The sequence below is a fragment of the Salvelinus fontinalis genome, chromosome 11, assembly GCF_029448725.1.
Source record: "Salvelinus fontinalis isolate EN_2023a chromosome 11, ASM2944872v1, whole genome shotgun sequence".
NCBI classification, from domain to species: domain Eukaryota; kingdom Metazoa; phylum Chordata; class Actinopteri; order Salmoniformes; family Salmonidae; genus Salvelinus; species Salvelinus fontinalis.
Genome location: NC_074675.1, coordinates 22,620,748 through 22,640,619, shown reverse-complemented (window position 1 = coordinate 22,640,619; position 19,872 = coordinate 22,620,748). Strand labels below are relative to the sequence as shown.

The following is a 19,872-nucleotide window of genomic DNA, read 5'->3' as shown; positions in this document are numbered from 1 at the left end:
CGGACAAAACCAGGGGTGCATTCAACATTCTAAAGGGTTGTATCAAAACGTTGGTGAAAAGGTTAAGGAGAGCACTTCTCTGCTGAATATAACCAGGTAGTTGTTCGAAAATGTCTGCCCTGCCTACATACACTTGTCCATTTTCTGGATAGAAAATGTTTTCTAGGTTGTATTGTAAAATAAAGGTTAAATAAAATAAAACATTGATTCAGCATTGATTGCAGTTTGTTTGTTGAATGTACCCCATACCGTGGAGAAAGTGAAAGCAACCGCAATTTGATTGGTCTCCACAACATTATTTTTTTCACTGGCGGGAGCTGTCTAGCAACCATCAAGAAAAAAGGGAGTGCAAATAAACAGTGTAAACTCAAGAAGTGGGGCGAGTGAATGGTCAACGGTGAGTGTTGCTTTGCTTTGTTCTTTCAATTTCTCTTTCCTTCCTTTTCCATAATTTCGTTACACACGTTAGTATCATTAATGGCTAGACAAATATGTAGCTGTCAAAAAGTTGAAGTATAATTTGCTAGCTGGTCAGCTAGGTTGGCTAACATTAACGTTAGTTGTTTGGAGCAGGTGGCTGATTCCCGATGGAGGCTTGTTAACGTACTGCTAGGGTGGTTGATTATTGGTAATCTATTAGCTATCTAACTATCATTGGTTAGCTATCTAATGTGATGAAGAAAATTATAAGACAAAGAGTAAAGCCACATGGAGAAAGAGGACGGTGTGGTGGCTTTCCCGGTTCACACAAATGTCTGTTTACTTTACACAATAAATGTTTACATTCCGGCCTGCTTGTCAAAGCTCAAGGAAACAGCTTGTCCATGTATGGATAGATTCAAAGTGTATTTTATGCATGGTATATGGTATATCAGACCATATACCACGGGTATGACAACCCATTTAGTTTTTCTACTCTAATTACATTGGTAACTAACTCGTTTATAATAGCAATAAGGCTCCTCGGGGGTTTGTGATGGCATTTCATTCTAGCGTGCAAATATACTGTGCATTATTTAAGCAATAAGGCCCGAAAAGATGTATATGGCCAATATACCAAGGCTACTCCGCGTTGCGTCGTGCTGTGGTAAGACCATACCTTAGTCATGCTTAAGAACAGCCTTTAGCCGTGGTATATTGGCCATATACCACATATTTTCGGGACTTATTGCTTAAATAATGCACAGTATATTTGCACGCTAGAATTCAATGGCAATAGTTCATTATTACATGTTCTATGTTTGAGCTGCTTTAGCAATAGTCGAATTGAAAACATTATTGGCATTGTTGAATTCCATTTTCATAATGGAAAGCTAGGACTGATGGTTTGGTTAGCTAAACTAGCAGGTCTGTTTGTTTGGTAACCATAGCAGCTACTGTAGCTATCTAGTAAGCTTGCTAGCTACTAAAGTGAATGTTGAACACATTTCTAGCGGAAAATGTGTTAAATTATAGCCATGGTATAAAAGGGATATTCAACCCGGGACTCGTTATACTTTCTGAAGGCACTGTAAATAACATGTAAATAACATTGCATACGTAAGGGATAATCAACGAGGGGCTATGCGTTCTCTGTGCCTTCAGAAAGTATTAACACCCCTTGACCTTTTCCACATTTTGTTGTTACAAGTTGAGATTAAAATGGATTTTAATTGTCATTTTTTGTCAAATATCTACACAAAATACTGTAATATCTACTGTAGGGTTAAAATAGATTTTGGGGATCTTCTAAAGATGTCTGAATGTGTTTTTGTGTCCAGATGTCTTATTTTGCTGGACCAAACCTCAAATGCAAATAGTGAGTTGAAACCGCTTGTCAGAGAGGAAGATGTGATCTCTCAACTTTGTTGGCGTGAGAGGTAAACCATAGAGGAAGAGACGAAGCGAGAGGTTTGACTTTCGCTAAAATCTGTCAAAAAATAAGGCCAGTGTGTTTGTATGGGCTTATTTTGGACCTAATCTTGTGTACTACCTTCCCGCTTTTGGGACAATGACTCCCATTGTTAGGGTGGAGATGTGCATCTCATCATTATATACAGATCTGTGGTGTAAATGGGAAGGTGCACAGAGGAACGAAGCAGATGAGACCATCTACTGATAGGTGCCCTTCTTTGAGAGGCGTTGGAAAACCTCCCTGGTCTTTGGGGTTGAATCTGTTTTTGAAATTCACTTCTCGACTGCAGGGACCTTACAGATAATTGTTTGTGTGGGGTACAGAGATGAGGTAGCCATTCAAAAGATCATGTTAAACACTATAATTGCACACAGTGAGTCCATGCAACTTATTATGTGACTTGATAAACACATTTTTACTTCTGAACTTATTGCAAAGGGTTTGAATACTTATTGACAAGACATTTCAGCTTTTAATAATTTCTAAAAACATAATTCCACTTTGACATTCTAGGGTATTGTGTGTAGGCCAGTGACACCCAATCTCATTTTATTCCATTTTAAATTCAGGCTGCTTGTAACACAACAAAATCAGGAAAAACTTAAGGGGTGGGAATTCTTTCTGAAGGCACTATCTTCCTAGCTACATTGCATAACACTGACATTTTCCCCTCTTATTCAACAGTGTGATAAGTCTGCAAGGTGGTTGATTGCAGATTTGCCTTGGAAATGGACAGTGACAGTGCCAATGGTAAGTGACTGTGATCTCACATTTCTATCCCCCTTTCTCAAAAGTATGGTACAAACCCCACAGAGAAACAGACAGAGCTGAGCTTGGATCTCATCATCCAAGGTATTGGATATGTTATTGTTTTTGAGAACTGAGCTGAGCAGCTGAGTCCACAGGGACAGGTGCTACTCTATCCTCCCCCAGAGGGTGTAGTGGTGACTGTGAGAGACTGATGTGTCTGACATCATTAGCGCCCTACCTGTGAAACATAGGTCATTAGTGACTTGGAGGTGTCAGACTTGATAGTCTCCTTGTGTAGGATCACATGACATTGGTCCCAGAGGAAGGCTAACTAGGGCAGATTGTGCCAAACTTTGAAATGGATTGATTTTAGGCCCTGGCAAACATATATTTACGGTGTTTATCTACAAGGATTTAGCATAGCATTTAAAAGAGAGGTGCGCTTGCTGTTTTCCGTTTCTAATTCATGGTACTCTTGTCTTTGCACATGTGTGTTCAATGCATATTCTATATTATTTATATGTAGGGCCTAGATACCGTAGAGAACTTTGACTGCAGTTGATGGAAAAAGTTATTAAAAGATAAAATGATGATTAGCATGTTGTTCTCCTCCCTACCAGAGGGGCATGTGTGTTACATTATTGCTCTGTCGTAAGCATATCAAAAAAATCTTTGTTAAATAATTATGGTTTTATTTTTTTGTTAATATTCTCCTCCCCAGATGTGCAGGCAGAGCTGGACTCTGTGGAGGCAGAGCTGGAGGTGGTAGAGCTGCAGATAGCTGAGCTGCTGGAGAAGCAGGCTAGGCTGACCTCCAGGAGGAAACGGCTGCTCCGCAAGCTGGAGGAGGCATGTGACTCCGCCCAGCCCTCTGGATCCTCCTCAGGCTCTGGATCTGGACCTGCAATGACCAAGCAGGAGCTGCTGCGCTATGAGAATGATGGTACAGTAGAGGCTATAATGTATAGGATGTGGCACATGTGTAGAAAACATTAAGAACACCTTCCTAATATTGAGTTGCACTTTTGCCCTCAGAACAGCCTCAAATTGTCAGGGCATGGACTCTGTAAGGTGTCTAAAGCATTCAACAGGGATGCTGGCGAATGTTGTCAAGTTTTCTGAATGTCCTTTGGTTGGTGGACCAATCTTGATACACACGGGAAACTTGAGTGTGAAAAACCCAGCAGCGTTGCATTTCTTGACACACTCAAACCTGTGTGCCTGGCATCTACTAATATTCACCCTCTGAATGGCACACATGCACTATCCATGCCTCAATTGTCTCAAGGTTTAAAAATCCTTCTTTAACCTGTCTACTCCCCTTCATCTACAATGTTTGAAGTGGATTTAACAAGTGACATCAATAAGAGATGATAGCGTTTTCCTTGGATTCACCTGGTCAGTCTATGTTATGGATTTCTTTGTGGGGCCGCACAGCCCTCCATGTGCTCGCCAGATGTAGCCTGACTGCCATTAGGTACCGAGATGAGATCCTCAGAGCCCTTGTGAGACCATATGCTGACACATGCACATTTGTGGCCTGCTGGAGGTCATTTTGCAGGGCTCTGGCAGTGCCCCTCCTTGCACAAAGGCGGAGGTAGCGGTCCTGCTGCTGGGTTGTTGCCCTCCTACGGCCTCCTCCACGTCTCCTGATGTACTGGCCTGTCTCCTGGTAGCGCCTCCATGCTCTGGACACTACGCTGACAGACACAGCAAACCTTGCACAGCTCGCATTGATGTGCCATCCTGCATGAGCTGCACTACCTGAGCCACTTGTGTGGGTTGTAGACTCCGTCTCATGCTACCACTAGAGTGAGAGCACCGCCAGCATTCAAAAGTGACCAAAACATCAGCCAGGAAGCATAGGAACTGAGAAGTGGTCTGTGGTCACCACCTGCAGAATCACTCCTTTATTGGGGGTGTCTTGCTAATTGCCTATAATTTCCACTTTTTGTCTATTCCATTTGCACAACAGCATGTGAAATTTATTGTCAATCAGTGTTGCTTCCTAAGTGGACAGTTTGATTTCACAGAAGTGTGATTGACTTGGAGTTACATTGTGTTGTTTAAGTGTTCCCTTTATTTTTTTGAGCAGTGTATTATCACTGGGGGAAATATGTTTTTGTCTTATGTACAGTTGAAGTCAGAAGTTTACATACACTTAGGTTGGAGTTGTTAACTCATTTTCAAGCACTCCACAAATTTCTTGTTAACAAACTATAGTTTTGGCAAGTTGGTTAGGACATCTACTTTGTGCATGACACAAGTAATTTTTCCAACAATTGTTTACAGACAGATTATTTCACTTATAATTCACTGTATCACAATTCCAGTGGGTCAGAAGTTTACATACACAAAGTTGACTGTGCCTTTAAACAGCTTGGGAAATTCCAGAAAATGTCATGGATTTAGAAGCATCTGATTGGCTAATTGACATCATTTGAGTCAATTGGAGGTGTACCTGTGGATGTATTTCAAGGACTACCTTCAAACTCAGTGCCTCTTTGCTTAACGACATGGGAAAATCAAAAGAAATCAGCCAAGACATCAAGAAAAAAAATTGTAGACCTCCACAAGTCTGGTTCGTCCTTGGGAGCAATTTCCAAATGCCTGAAGGTGCCACGTTAATCTGTACAAACAATAGTACGCAAGTATAAACACCATGGGACCACGCAACCGCCATACTGCTCAGGAAGGAGACGCGTTCTGTCTCCTAGAGATGAACGTACTTTGGTGCGAAAAGTGCAAATCAATCCCAGAACAACAGCAAAGGACCTTGTGAAGATGCTGGAGGAAACAGGTACAAAGTATCTATAGCCACAGTAAAACGAGTCCTATATCGACATAACCTGAAAGGCCGCTCAGCAAAGAAGAAGCCACTGCTCCAAAACCGCCATAGAAAACCCAGACTACGGTTTGCAACTGCACATGGGGACAAAGATCGTACTTTTTGGAGAAATGTCCTCTGGTCTGATGAAACAAAAATAGAACTGTTTGACCATAATGACCATAGTTATGTTTGGAGGAAAAAGGGGGAGGCTTGCAAGCCGAAGAACACCATCCAAACCGTGAAGCACGTGGATGGCAGCATCATGTTGTGGGGGTGCTTTGCTGAAGGAGGGACTGGTGGACTTCACAAAATAGATGGCATCATGAGGGAGGAAAAGTATGTGGATATATTGAAGCAACATCTCAAGACAATTGTCAGGAAGTTAAAGCTTGGTCGCAAATGGGTCTTCCAACTGAACAATGATCCCAAGCATATTTCCAAAGTTGTGGCAAAGTGGCTTAAGGACAACAAAGTCAAGGTATTGGAGTGGCCAACACAAAGCCCTGACCTAAATCCTATAGAACATTTGTGGGCAGAACTGAAAAAGCGTGTGCGAGCAAGGAGGCTTAGTTACACCAGCTCTGTCAGGAGGAATGGGACAAAATTCACCCAACTTATTGTGGGAAGCTTGTGGAAGGCTACCCAAAACGTTTGAACCAAGTTAAACAATTTAAAGGCAATGCTACCAAATACTAATTGAGTGCATGTAAACTTCTGACCCACTGGGAATGTGATGAAAGAAATACAAGCTGAAATAAATAATTCTCTACTATTATTCTGACATTTCACATTCTTAAAATAAAGTGGTGATCCTAACTGACCTAAGAAAGGGAATTTTTACTAGGATTAAATGTCAGGAATTGTCAAACTGAGTTTAAATGTATTTGGCTAAGGTGTATGTAAACTTCCGACTTCAACTGTACATACAGTGGGGAGAACAAGTATTTGATACACTGCCGATTTTGCAGGTTTTCCTACTTACAAAGCATGTAGAGGTCTATAATTTTTTATCATAGGTACACTTCAACTGTGAGAGACGGAATCTAAAACAAAAATCTAGAAAATCACATTGTATGATTTTTAAGTAATTAATTAGCATTTTATTGCATGACATAAGTATTTGATACATCGGAAAAGCAGAACTTAATATTTGGTACAGAAACCTTTGTTTGCAATTACAGAGATCATACATTTCCTGTAGTTCTTGACCAGGTTTGCACACACTGCAGCAGGGATTTTGGTCCTCCATACAGACCTTCTCCAGATCCTTCAGGTTTCGGGGCTGTCGCTGGGCAATACGGACTTTCAGCTCCCTCCAAAGATTTTCTGTTGGGTTCAGGTCTGGAGACTGGCTAGGCCACTCCAGGATCTTAAAATGCTTCTTATGGAGCCACTCCTTAGTTGCCCTGGCTGTGTGTTTCGGGTCGTTGTCATGCTGGAAGACCCAGCCACGACCCATCTTCAATGCTCTTACTGAGGGAAGGAGGTTGTTGGCCAAGATCTCGCGATACATGGCCCCATCCATCCTTCCCTCAATACGGTGCAGTCGTCCTGTCCCCTTTGCAGAAAAGCATCCACAAAGAATGATGTTTCCACCTCCATGCTTCACGGTTGGGATGGTGTTCTTGGGGTTGTACTCATCCTTCTTCTTCCTCCAAACACGGCGAGTGGAGTTTAGACCATAAAGCTCTATTTTTGTCTCATCAGACCACATGACCTTCTCCCATTCCTCCTCTGGATCATCCAGATGGTCATTGGCAAACTTCAGATGGACCTGGACATGCGCTGGCTTGAGCAGGGGGACCTTGCGTGCGCTGCAGGATTTAAATCCATGACGGCGTAGTGTGTTACTAATGGTTTTCTTTGAGACTGTGGTCCCAGCTCTCTTCAGGTCATTGACCAGGTCCTGCCGTGGAGTTCTGGGCTGATCCCTCACCTTCCTCATGATCATTGATGCCCCACAAGGTGAGATCTTGCATGGAGCCCCAGACCGAGGGTGATTGACCGTCATCTTGAACTTCTTCCATTTTCGAATAATTGTGCCAACAGTTGTTGCCTTCACCAAGCTGCTTGCCTATTGTCCTGTAGCCCATCCCAGCCTTGTGCAGGTCTACAATTTTACACCTGATGTCCTTACACAGCTCTCTGGTCTTGGCCATTGTGGGGAGGTTTGAGTCTGTTTGATTGAGTGTGTGGACAGGTGTCTTTTATACAGGTAACGAGTTCAAACAGGTGCAGTTAATACAGGTAATGAGTGGAGAACAGGAGGGCTTCTTAAAGAAAAACTAACAGGTCTGTGAGAGCCGGAATTCTTACTGGTTGGTAGGTAGGTGATCAAATACTTATGTCATGCAATAAAATGCAAATGAATTACTTAAATTATACAATGTGATTTTTTTGGATTGTTGTTTTAGATTCCGTCTCTCACAGTTGAAGTGTACCTATGATTAAAAACTACAGACCTCTACATGCTTTGTAAGTAGGAAAACCTGCAAAATCGGCAGTGTATCAAATACTTGTTCTCCCCACTATGTATATGTTTGTTTGTTTGCTTGTTAGTTAGTTAGTTAGTTAGTTAGTTAAATTAATTTAGAAGCACAACCACACTGCTGTGTGCGTAATATGTTCCAGACCTGGGTTCAAATACCATTTTAAAAGTCTCAACCTCTTTCACATACATTTCTAGGTAGGTATTCAGATATTTTATTTTTTGAAAAGACAAGTAGTTGAATATTGGTATGTATTTGACAACACTCATACATTGACTCAAATACACTCCCATTCATTGAAATAAGGTATTTAGAAAAAGTATTTGAAAAATATTTTCAAATATAAGGCTATTTATAGGAAATTAAAGTACTTCCAATAGAAGCAGTTGATTCCGGCTACATTTATTTGAAAATGCACAAATACATAGAAAATACATTTTTCTATAACAAATAATCAAGTACACATGTATTTTAACTCAGGTCTGATATGTTCACATCCAATAAGATAGGTTATCTTTCAAAGAGCTGAATTGAGCAAACATTTAAATTAAAAAATAAATAAATATGTAGGTTGTGTCCAAAGTGCTATTTTATTAGGTAGGCTATAATCTTGAAGGCTGAATATATTGCTGTACTGTATTTTGACATGCTTGAATGTTTTCTTTCCAAACCTAGATTTCTCGTGGTCTACAGAGCTGGAGCAGAATCTGAAGGATGCGTTCCAGCTCTCTAAGTTTCGTCCTCTACAGCTGAAGGCCATCAACCTTAGTATGTCTGGTAAAGACCTCTTCCTAGTGATGCCCACTGGACGAGGGAAAAGCCTCTGCTATCAGCTACCTGCAGTCTGCTCTGAGGGTAAGGGGAGAATGCACAAACGCGCACACACACAAAATTCACTTATGCGTAGATACAGACACACACACACATCCACACCAGGTGACGTGCATATACTGAAAAGCCTAATGTTACAGTTCATTGAATAATTGTGTGTTGTGACTTTTTACTTTCATTATTTATTTAATCCACTAACTATGTTTGTTTAATTGTTACCCTATTTTAAATTAATAGTGTAACAATTAACTCATTAGGTTTTGGTACACCACGGAAGAAGTTGTTTACAGAGTTACCATCTCCCAAATTAAACTCTATAAGGTCTTTACCTATAACATCGATAAACAAACATCTTGTTAATCACTACCTCTTATCAAATACTCATTCTGAACGATCGTAACCTTCTTGGATCTGCAAAAACCCCAGCATTATTCACTACTACACAGTACTACACAAATTGGTTGAATCATTTATTTACTAGCTAACTAAATAATAACGCAGAATACACACACACTTACTGTTGAAGTCGGAAGTTTACATACACCTTAGCCAAATACATTTAAACTCAGTTTTTCACAATCCCTGACATTTAATCCAAGTAAAAATTCCCTTTCTTTAGTCAATTAGGATCACCACTTTATTGTAAGAATGTGAAATGTCAGAATAATAGTAGAGAGAATGATTTATTTCAGCTTTTATTTCTTTCATCATATTCCCAGTGGGTCAGAAGTTTACATACACTTAATTAGTATTTGGTAGCATTGCCTTTAAATTGTTTAACTTGGGTAAACCTTTCGGGTAGCCCTCCACAAGCTTCCCACAATAAGTTCGGTGAATTTTGTCCCATTCCCCCTGACAGAGCTGGTGTAACTAAGCCTCCTTGCTCGCACACGCTTTTTCAGTTCTGCCCACAAATTTTCTATAGGCTCGAGGTCAGGGCTTTGTGATGGCCACTCCAATACCTTGACTTTGTTGTCCTTAAGCCACTTTGCCACAACTTTGGAAATATGCTTGGGATCATTGTTCAGTTGGAAGACCCATTTGCGACCAAGCTTCAACTTTCTGACTGATGTCTTGAGATGTTGCTTCAATATATCCACATACTTTTCCTCCCTCATGATGCCATCTATTTTGTGAAGTCCACCAGTCCCTCCTGCAGGAAAGCCCCCCCACAACATGATGCTGCCACCCCCGTGCTTCACGGTTGGGATGGTGTTCTTCGGCATGCAAGCCTCCCCCTTTTTTCCTACAAACATAACGATGGTCATTATGGCCAAACAGTTTGATTTTTGTTTCATCAGACCAGAGGACATTTCTCCAAAAAGTACGATCTTTGTCCCCATGTGCAGTTGCAAACAGTGGTCTGGCTTTCTTATGGAGATTTTGGAGCAGTGGCTTCTTTGCTGAGCGGCCTTTCAGGTTATGTCGATATAGGACTCGTTTTACTGTGGATATAGATACTTTGTACCTGTTTCCTCCAGCATCTTCACAAGGTCCTTTGCTGTTGTTCTGGGATTGATTTGCACTTTTCGCACCGAAGTACGTTTATCTCTAGGAGACAGAACACGTCTCCTTCCTGAGCGGTATGACGGCTGCTTGGTCCCATGGTGTTTATACTTGCGTACTATTGTTTGTACAGAAGAATGTGATACCTTCAGGCATTTGGAAATTGCTCCCAAGGATGAACCAGACTTGTACACATTTTCTTATGAGGTCTTGGCTGATTTCTTTCGATTTTTCCCATCATGTCAAGCAAAGAGGCACTGAGTTTGAAGGTAGTCCTTGAAATAAATCCACAGGTACACCTTCAATTGACTCAAATTGTGTAAATTAGCCTATCAGAAGCTTCTAAAGCCATAACATTTTCTGGAATTTTCCAAGCTGTTTTAAAGGCACAGTCAACTTTGTGTATGTAAACTTCTGACCCACTGGAATTGTGATACAGTGAAATAATCTGTCTGTAAACAATTGTTGGAAAAATGACTTGTGTCATGCACAAAGTAGATGTCCTAATTGTCTTGCTAAAACTATAGTTTGTTAACAAGACATTTTTGGAGTGGTTGAAAAACGAGTTTTATTGATTCCAACCTAAGTGTATGTAAACTTCTGACTTCAACTGTACATGAGACAAAGGTCCCTAGTGGACTGACAAGATGAGACGGCTTGTTACAACATAGATGGAGAGTGGTGGAGAGGAAAAAGGCACACTTATCTTCGACATTTCAGAACGATTCTCACAGCAACGCTAATCATATAGTTTGCTCACGAACCGCCGCCTGTTTGGAGTAAGAAATCATGAATGTATTTGTGTGAAATGCCATTGTTCGTTGTTTATCTCGTGTCTGAACCAAGCCTTCTTGGAAAGGGTTGGGTGGGCCTTTCCTGTGGGCAACTTGTACATGCTCTGATTGTCCCCCGGAGGTCACACTGTCCTTCTTAGTTGTCCAGTCTCCATGGGGTGTTTCCTCAGAACTTCCTCTTAGCTGTACCAGTTTCTGTCTGGGAGGGGAGTTCTCTCTCCACCTCGGGTAGATGGTCAAAGTTTCAAATCACTTTACACACGCAGGTGCAGATTGGCGGTGTCCTGGTCAACCATTTCAAACATGTAGCTCTCCGCCTCATGTTTCCTGGTCTAAAGGTTGACTCCTCTTCCAAGCCTTTATGCACTCTTGGTAAAAAGGGGTATTCTGTCATGCTGACAAGCTCTTTGACCTCCCTCGGGGCGTGGCTACTTAAAGTGCAAAGGATATGATTAGACGTTCTATGACAACTCCTAAAATCACATTCCGATCTCAACAAAAATACTTTCATATTATCTGTATATAATTCCCACAACGTATTGGAGGGAAACTTGACAGATAAAGGGGTATCCTTTCCAAGTTACAGTATTTGGTCCATACAGTTTTTAATAACATCACAATATGACATTCGTCTTCTACATCTACCCACTGACCATTCCCCAAGTGTCTGCGAACAAAGTCATTCTTTTGGTTGATACTGAAGGGTAGAGAGAGACTTCTCTCCTGCTTAAATTTATGACGAGGTGTCAGCTAGCTAGCCAATGAGGTAAACAAATGTTTAACGACACGCAAATAGCTTTAGAACGGCCCATGACGTGGTTCATGAATGTAAAATGCGGTCCCGGTCATCCGCTATAGGAAAGTAAAAATGTTGCACTGGTAATATGGGTCATATCTTTTGACCTAGTTGTTCTAGAAGTAAGCCATTTTCGCTGTAGTAATGGAGCAACCATGATGCTAACGAATCTGCGCTCCCTTTTTCTCTAGGGAATTTGGAAACAACGGTGCAGCCTTTAATACAACTATTATCAGGGAGGTTTTTTCCCCTAGGCGCACTGTGCTCCCAAAATAAAACTCCTGGTCGCACAGCAAAATATTTGGTCACATATGCGACTAAATTGGTCTGACTTTAAAAGCTCTGATCGCAAATGGTTGCAGCCATTACTCACTGCAGTGTTATTTTAACGTGTGTTTGTGTGCCTCCAGGTTTCACTCTGGTCGTATGTCCCCTAGTTTCTCTGATGGAGGATCAGCTCATGTACTTAAAGTCCATTGACGTTGAAGCCGTGTCTCTCAACGCATCCAGCAGTAAGGTAATAACCAACACATTTTCGACACATTATTGATACTTGGCTGGTATTGATTATACCTTTTTTAGGATTTGTGTTTTATTAGACTTCTGCTATGTACCTAAGGAACATGCTAAAATGGTCCTAGCGGGGATGACGGACACCAAATCGCTTTTCAAGCTGCTGTATGTGACCCCAGAGAAGATAGCGAAGAGCAAGCTGCTGATGTCGAGGCTGGAGAAGGCCTACAACGCAGGAAGGCTTAGCCATATTGCTGTGGACGAGGTGCATTGCTGCAGCCAGTGGGGACACGACTTCAGACCTGGTGAGAGACCGTACAACTGTACTGTATATTGGCTATTTACTTTTTATTAGTCTCCTTACTTTGTTGTGGAAGGTAAAGGGCTACTCTATCAAATCACTCAAAGTAAAATTCTAATAACTCTGTTTTACATTACAATACCCAAACAAGGATATCCCCATATAATTAAACAGAACACGTCAATGTATCTCTATGCATACCACTTAGAATGCATGCCCAATAGATTGCTTCATTCTAAGTAGTATGCTGTGATGTTTGTCTGGGGCTGATAGCCAACTACCCCTCCTCTCCCGCCAGACTACAAGCTCCTGGGGATCCTGAAGAGGCAATTCCCAAAGGTTCCGTTGTTAGGGCTAACGGCCACAGCAACCAGCAGTGTTCTAAAGGACTGTCAAAAGATCCTGTGTGTCCCTGAGCCAGTCACACTCACTGCCTCCTTCAACCGCACCAACCTCTACTACGAGGTGGGCGTCATGGCAACCATACACACCTGGCCACCACCTGCTTGGCAAACACCTGTTGTTCTTTTGACCTTTAAAAATACACACACTTGTTTTACTAAAGGGGATGCTTGTTAAGATTCCTGCTGTGTCTCTGCACTGAAGTATTGAGGATCTGTACTGTTTTTGTATCTCTCAGGTACTTCTTAAAGACCCAAACAGTGATGATTCAATCAGTGACATCTCAGCACTGATCAAGGAGAGATATAAGGACCAGTCAGGTACTTTGAAAGGAAAAACGAAGAATAGTTCAAAATTCAGTTTGTCACATTTTCGAAATGTGACAAACATCAGCAGCTTGTTATCCAGACTTGAGGTATTATGCTTCTGCTTTTGGCAGGGATAGTGTACGTGTTTTCCCAGAAAGATGCAGAGACTGTGTCGGCAGACCTACAGAAGAAAGGCATCAATGCATATCCATACCACGCTAACATGAATCCAGAGGACAAGTCACGGGTTCACCGCAAATGGGCCAACAACAAGATCCAGGTGGTGGTAGCTACTGTGGCGTTCGGGATGGGGATTGACAAGCCTGACGTCAGATTTGTCATCCATCACACCATCAGCAAGTCCATAGAGAACTACTATCAGGAGAGCGGACGAGCAGGTAGACAACTTTTTTTTTTATTATAAAAAAAGAATGTAAAAAATCTCCCCACTCAAAAATGTGATAATTTAGGAACAACACCTGATCCCTTGACTTCAGAAAAAGAGGAGTACTATTTCTACATTTTAAAGTATTTTTTCCCCCCTCTGATTTTCCAATTGCACTTCTACTTCGACCGCAGCCAGTTTTTTTTAAAACTCTTTTCCTCTTAACTCCTAACTTATTTTTCCCTTATCATTAACATGGTCCTCTCTCCATTCCTCCAGGCAGAGACGATAAGCCGGCTGACTGCATTGTGTACTTTGGCTTCAACGACATCTTCAGGATCAGCACCATGGTTGTCATGGAGAATGTAGGACAACAGAAGCTGCTGACCATGGTCGACTACTGTCAGAACATAGACAGGTACTGAGCTGGACCAATCACAACTCTCATTGACATCACTAGATTACTTGTGACAATTTCAGTTGTGTAGATAGCTGTTTGAGGATCTCAAGGGTACAGTACGTGTGTATCTCTATTGTTTTAAGGTGTCGGCGCTCAGTGATCGCTGTTCACTTTGATGAGGTTTGGGACAATGAAGGATGCAACAAGATGTGTGATGTCTGTCGCCGTGGCAATGGTATGAGTACAATATGGTGAACATACCACTTTTCAAATCGAACATACATGGCATGCTAGGGGCATATGGGTAGATTTGGAATTGGGCATATGAGTCACTCTCCCATCTAATCGAAAGAGCTAGCATAATTTATGTTGAGTCTTCATACCTAGTATACCTGTGTTTCCATCCAGACTACATCACGGTGGACATCACGCAGCATGCTAAAGATGTGGTCCAGATTTTGGAGCTGGCGGGCTCTCTGGACGAGAAGCTGACCCCCCTGAAGGTGACCGAGGCGTGGATGGGGAAGGGTCCGGCCAAACGCAGGAAGATGATCCAGACCACCACCCTGTCTCGCCTGGAGGTGGAGGCCGTCATCACAAGCCTATTGCTGCAGGGATATCTCAGGTACTGACTGACTTAACTTTAAACCCCTTTCCAGCTCAATATGCTTACTGCTGCAGGGCTACCTCAGGTAGGCCTATGACCTAGGGCATGTTCAGTGGGGCACATCATAGGAAAAACTTTTGCATAAAAAAATTGTTTTTATTTCAGGCAGTACCTCCCTAAAGAACACATCCTTGTCTTAAACCAGGTACTGACTAAGGACAAATAGGGTTGTCAAGAGTGCAGGCTGGAGAGAATTGTGAGCAGGTCATAATGGACTTGTACTAGTGCACAGCTGGTTGCTTTTAGAATGTTGATCTTTGTTTACCCCCTTCTTAAAATGGTCTCCACAGTGAAGACTTCAGTTTCACTCCGTACACCACCTACTTCTACCTGAAGCTGGGTCGTAAGGCCCCAATGCTGAAGAACCAGAGTCACTCCATCACCATGAAGACGAGGAGGACAGGCCTGGAAGCAAACACGGTCAGTACTACACAGCAAACGGTACAGAAATCATTCAGGAAAGCCTTTGGGTGCATCTCAATAGACTAAAGTGGCCTCCTCCAGCTGCACGGAATCGATATGATAGTTGACTACCCGGTATTAACTTTTTTTGGGGGAAATTTGTTCTAGTCCGTGCAGACTAAGGCTAGGAAGCCACTTTTGTCTGAAATGCATCATCCTGGGATGTCTTATCTTTTCTGCTTATCACATTTTATTTTTCTATTTCTACTTCTGACTGAAATGTTTCAGTGTAACGTAATTATTTCCCCGTTTAAAGTAGTACTTTACTCAACCTGTTTCTCACCGTCTCAATCCTCTTCTCCTTGTATGTCTTTGCCCCATCTTCTATGCTCTTTCAATCTGTTTTTGTCTTCTCTGTATCTGCTCTGAATACCTCTATTGTTTACTTGTCTACTTACCAGCAGGTAAGTGAACTATGTTGTCAGTTTCCTTTCCTTTCAGGCCATCGGATAAAGATCTGGATTTTGTTTCTTTGTCATTTTGAACAAAATCAGAGCGTTTCCCTTTTATCAATGTTAATTATGATTTTAAATATTGAGTAGAATCATTCTTATCACCCTTGATTGTCATTAGCACACTTACTGTAAACAAAACACAGATTTCCCTAATCACTGTATATGTAAATCACTGTAGTTCTAATGCTGTAGGTTTTCTAAACAATGTAGTGTTGCGTAATACCAGACAGGCACCGATACCAGGGCTCCAAGTGCAGTACAACAGCTGTGGTTTTGGGTGTTGCTGAGATCTTATCTAATCCATGTTGATATTTGCTAAATGTGACCAAGGTGCCGGCAATGGTTGATAACAATCAATCCTAACACCTTCATATGGGAATGATTCATGTTTCTGGTTCTCATGTCACTTCTTAAACTCTTCTCTGCTTACGTTATTATCCACACCTAGCTTAGCTTAGCTTAGGTTTGTGTGTGTGTGAGAGAGACAGGCAGGTTAAAGCTGTTGTTGATGACCTACAGGTAAAAGTGTCCCAGGTAAAGACCAAAGAAGGAAAGAGATCTGGTGACAATGCTACAAACTCCTCTGTCAGGAAGAAAGTCAAGAAAGACCTCTAGTGCCCCCTGAAGATACCAAAGAAAAAGTACAGTTCCCTGATTCTCTATTCAACCCACTGCATCTATGGCATGGCACTGGGCAACCATGTATATGTCAATTAGGTTAAAGACATGTGTAATGTTTGGTCCTGAATGATATCCTTACAGAATGCATAATTATTCCTAAAATAATTAAATATGCATGATGTCATACAGTATCAGTCAAAAGTTTGGACACACCTACTCATTCCAGGTTTTTTCTTTATTTTTACTATTTTCTACATTGTAGAATAATAGTGAAGACATCAAAACTATGAAATAACACATGTAATCATGTAGTAACCAAAAAAGTGTTAAATGAAAATATATTTTATATTTGAGAATCTTCAAAGTAACCACCCTTTGTCTTGATGACAGCTTTGCACATGCTTGGCATTCTCTCAACCAACTTCATGAGGTAGTCACCTGGAATGCATTTCAATTAACAGCTGTGCCTTGTCTAAAGTTAATTTGTGGAATTTCTTTCCTTAATGTGTTTGAGCCGATCAGTTGTGTTGTGACAAGGAAGGGTTGGTATACATAACAGCCCTATTTGGTAAAAGACCAAGTCCATATTATGTCAAGAACAGCTCAAATACGCAAAGAGAAACGACAGTCCATCATTACTTTAAGACAGGAAGGTCAGTGAATGCGGAAACTTTCTTCCAGTGCTGTCGCAAAAACAATCAAGCGCTCTCATGAGGACCGCTACAGGAAAGGAAGACCCAGAGTTACCTCTGCTGCAGAGGATAAGTTCATTAGAGTGAACTGCACCTCAGATTGCAGCCCAAATAAATGTTTCAGAGTTCAAGTAACAGACACATCTCAACATCAACTGTTCAGAGGAGGCTGCGTGAATCAGGCCTTCATGGTCGAAATGCTGCAAAGGAACCACTACTAAAGGACACCAGTACGAAGAAGAGACTTTCTTGGGCCAAGAAACACGAGCAATGGACATTAGACTGGTGGAAATCTGTCCTTTTGGTCCAATGAGTCCAAATGTTTGATTTTTGGTTCCAACCGCCTTGTCTTTGAGATGCAGAGTAGGTGAACTGATGAACATCGCATGTGTGGTTCCCCCTGTGAAACATGGAGGTGGTGTGGGGGTGCTTTGCTGGTTACACTGTCAGTGATTAATTTAGAATTCAAGGCACACTTAACCAGCATGGCTACCACAGCTTTCTGCAGCAATACGCCATCCCATCTGGTTTGCGCTTAGTAGGACTATCATTTGTTTTTCAACAGGACAATGACCCAAAACACACCTCTAGGTTGTGTAAGGGCTATTTGACCAAGGAGGAGAGTGATGGAGTGCTGCATCAGATGACCTGGCCTCCACAATCATCCGACCTCAACCCAATTGACATGGTTTGGGATGAGTTGGACCGTAGAGTGAAGGAAAAGCAGCTAACAAGTGCTCAGCATATGTGGGAAGTCCTTCAAGACTATTGGAAAAGCATTCCTCATGAAGCTGGTTGAGAGAATGCCAAGAGTGTGCAAAGCTGTCATCCAAGGCAAAGGGTGGCTACTTTGAAAAATATAAAATAGATTTTGATTTGTTTAACACTTTTTTTTTTCTTTTTTGGTTACTACAGTACATGATTCCATGTGTGTTATTTCATAGGTTGTCCTCACTATTAATCTACAATGTAGAAAATAGTAAAAATAAAGAAACCCTTGAATGAGTCGGTGTGTCTCAACTTTTGACTGGTACTGTATTTCTGTAAACACTCAACCATTGTTACAGCTTTCATGGTTTGCGTCGTAACTCAGCCCTGTGTGTATGTCTTGTCAATGTATACACACATGGCTGTAGATTCATTATGGAGCATGCTTTCACTAACTCACACTATGCTACACTAACATTGGGGTTCACGAACATGGTTCTGTATAACAGCATGCCCAGTCCCAAGTCAACCATCTTCGATTTATGATTGGTTCTTCAGTTAAGTCAAGGGTCACTGACACTTCCCTTTGTCTCCCACAGGAGGACCAATTAGCTGGTGGAGCTAAAGAGGTGGTGGTGACCTCCCAGTCCCCTCCTCCCGTTGCCCCCAACGACAGCAGCACTCCCCCTCCCAGATGCAACAAACTGTATAAGATGCATAAAGAGCAGCAGAATCTGGTCAGGAAACAAGACAAGGACCATGACCAGACAGAAAGCCAGACACGGGAGGACCAGAATGACCCTACTGCTGCCCAGCCCACTGCCATTGAAGTAGACGTAGAGATCCATATTATAGAGAAAGTTAATGACAGCGAATCCCCATTACCGCCATTAAAACGAAATTCTAAACCTAAATCAACAACCCCCCAAAAGAAGCGAAGGAAACCCTGTACTGCTGCTCTTGCTGCAGTCCTAGCTCCCTCAGAAGCTGCGGTTACAGACTCTGAACACCAGAGGCCAGCATTGGTCAACTCTCCCTCCCAGGTCTCCATCATCTCCGAGGCTGCAGTGGAGGAGCTCTGTGACCTGAGGAACTACTACAGCAAACAGCTGAGGCAGATAAACGACATTTCCCATGAGTACTTGCAGAATCAGGGGTGCTCAGACCCAGGGGTGCTGGCCTGTATCAGAGAGCCACTAAAGAGCCTGCACCTCCCCCGTGGCTCAACCATCGCCCGGACAGCACGCAACCTGTGGAACAGAGTCAGCTCCAGAAGGAAACTCATGCAAAGATAACGATTGACCTTCCCTGGGACAGTTGACGTTCAGATGTGGACACTACTGTATCTCTCTTTTTTACAGGTCTTACGTTGCCAGAGCTAGAGCCCTGGGGCAGACAAGTCTACTTTTTTTGTAACACCTGTTCTATTTTTCTGGAATGGCTTTGACTGAGAGAATATCCCCATCCAAGTTAGTTTGAGATTGTAATATTTTACTGTTGGATCAATACCACTGGTTAGCCTAAGATAAAGAATGAAGAGCTGGTTTGTTTTGGATAAACTACCACACATGAACTGAAAGGTTTGTTGAACTGAAGAATGTTTTCACAATGTATAATTTGTAACTTTTTTTTTTTTTTTTAATATTCGAGCATTCCCTAATCTAACAGCCACAATGTGCACGCTAGTGAGTTTGATTCGCTCGAATACGTTTTATAATACTGCAGCTTTGAGAAGGTCCATTCACATTTGTGAAGCACAGTATAATATTTGGCTATCATTAATAAACATTGATTTAAAATTGAAATGTTCACATGAAACATTTCTATCTTTTGGTTGTAAAGTTAGTTTTTATGCATCCTATTCTGGTATATTTTCTAATAATGCCTTTTGAGTTCCACTAACCCCCCAAAAACACAGTAAGAGCACGTACCAGGAAAATAATTCAATTAACAATAATATTGAATCTACATACGCTGTAAAAAATGTGATGAATCTGCGTAAACAAATTAAGGCATCAATTTACACAATATTATTGAGTAGATACAATTGCCTTTTGTTTTTGAATTA

The 19,872-nt window shown here is 41.7% G+C and overlaps 1 protein-coding gene across 4 annotated transcripts; it reads left to right on the top strand.

Annotated features, from left to right (window-relative positions):
* The first annotated feature begins 145 nt into the window (after positions 1 to 145).
* On the top strand, positions 146 to 19,609 carry LOC129865289 (ATP-dependent DNA helicase Q1-like). 4 transcript variants are annotated; one of them, XM_055937949.1, is made up of 15 exons: positions 146 to 397; positions 2,579 to 2,644; positions 3,366 to 3,587; positions 8,639 to 8,818; positions 12,301 to 12,407; positions 12,510 to 12,708; positions 13,003 to 13,169; positions 13,345 to 13,426; positions 13,546 to 13,812; positions 14,079 to 14,217; positions 14,343 to 14,434; positions 14,608 to 14,824; positions 15,157 to 15,307; positions 16,303 to 16,424; positions 18,404 to 18,493. In XM_055937949.1, exons 2-14 carry the CDS (start codon positions 2,623 to 2,625, stop codon positions 16,396 to 16,398), a joined length of 1,941 nt encoding a protein of 646 aa, XP_055793924.1. In that variant the 5' UTR covers positions 146 to 397; positions 2,579 to 2,622; the 3' UTR covers positions 16,399 to 16,424; positions 18,404 to 18,493. The 4 variants fall into 4 exon arrangements, with proteins under 4 accessions (XP_055793924.1, XP_055793923.1, XP_055793925.1 ...); XM_055937948.1 differs by lacking the exon at positions 16,303 to 16,424 and adding an exon at positions 1,761 to 1,859 and having other exon boundaries at positions 147 to 397; positions 15,157 to 15,286; positions 18,404 to 19,609; XM_055937950.1 differs by having other exon boundaries at positions 148 to 397; positions 15,157 to 15,286.
* Positions 19,610 to 19,872: the final 263 nt, after the last annotated feature.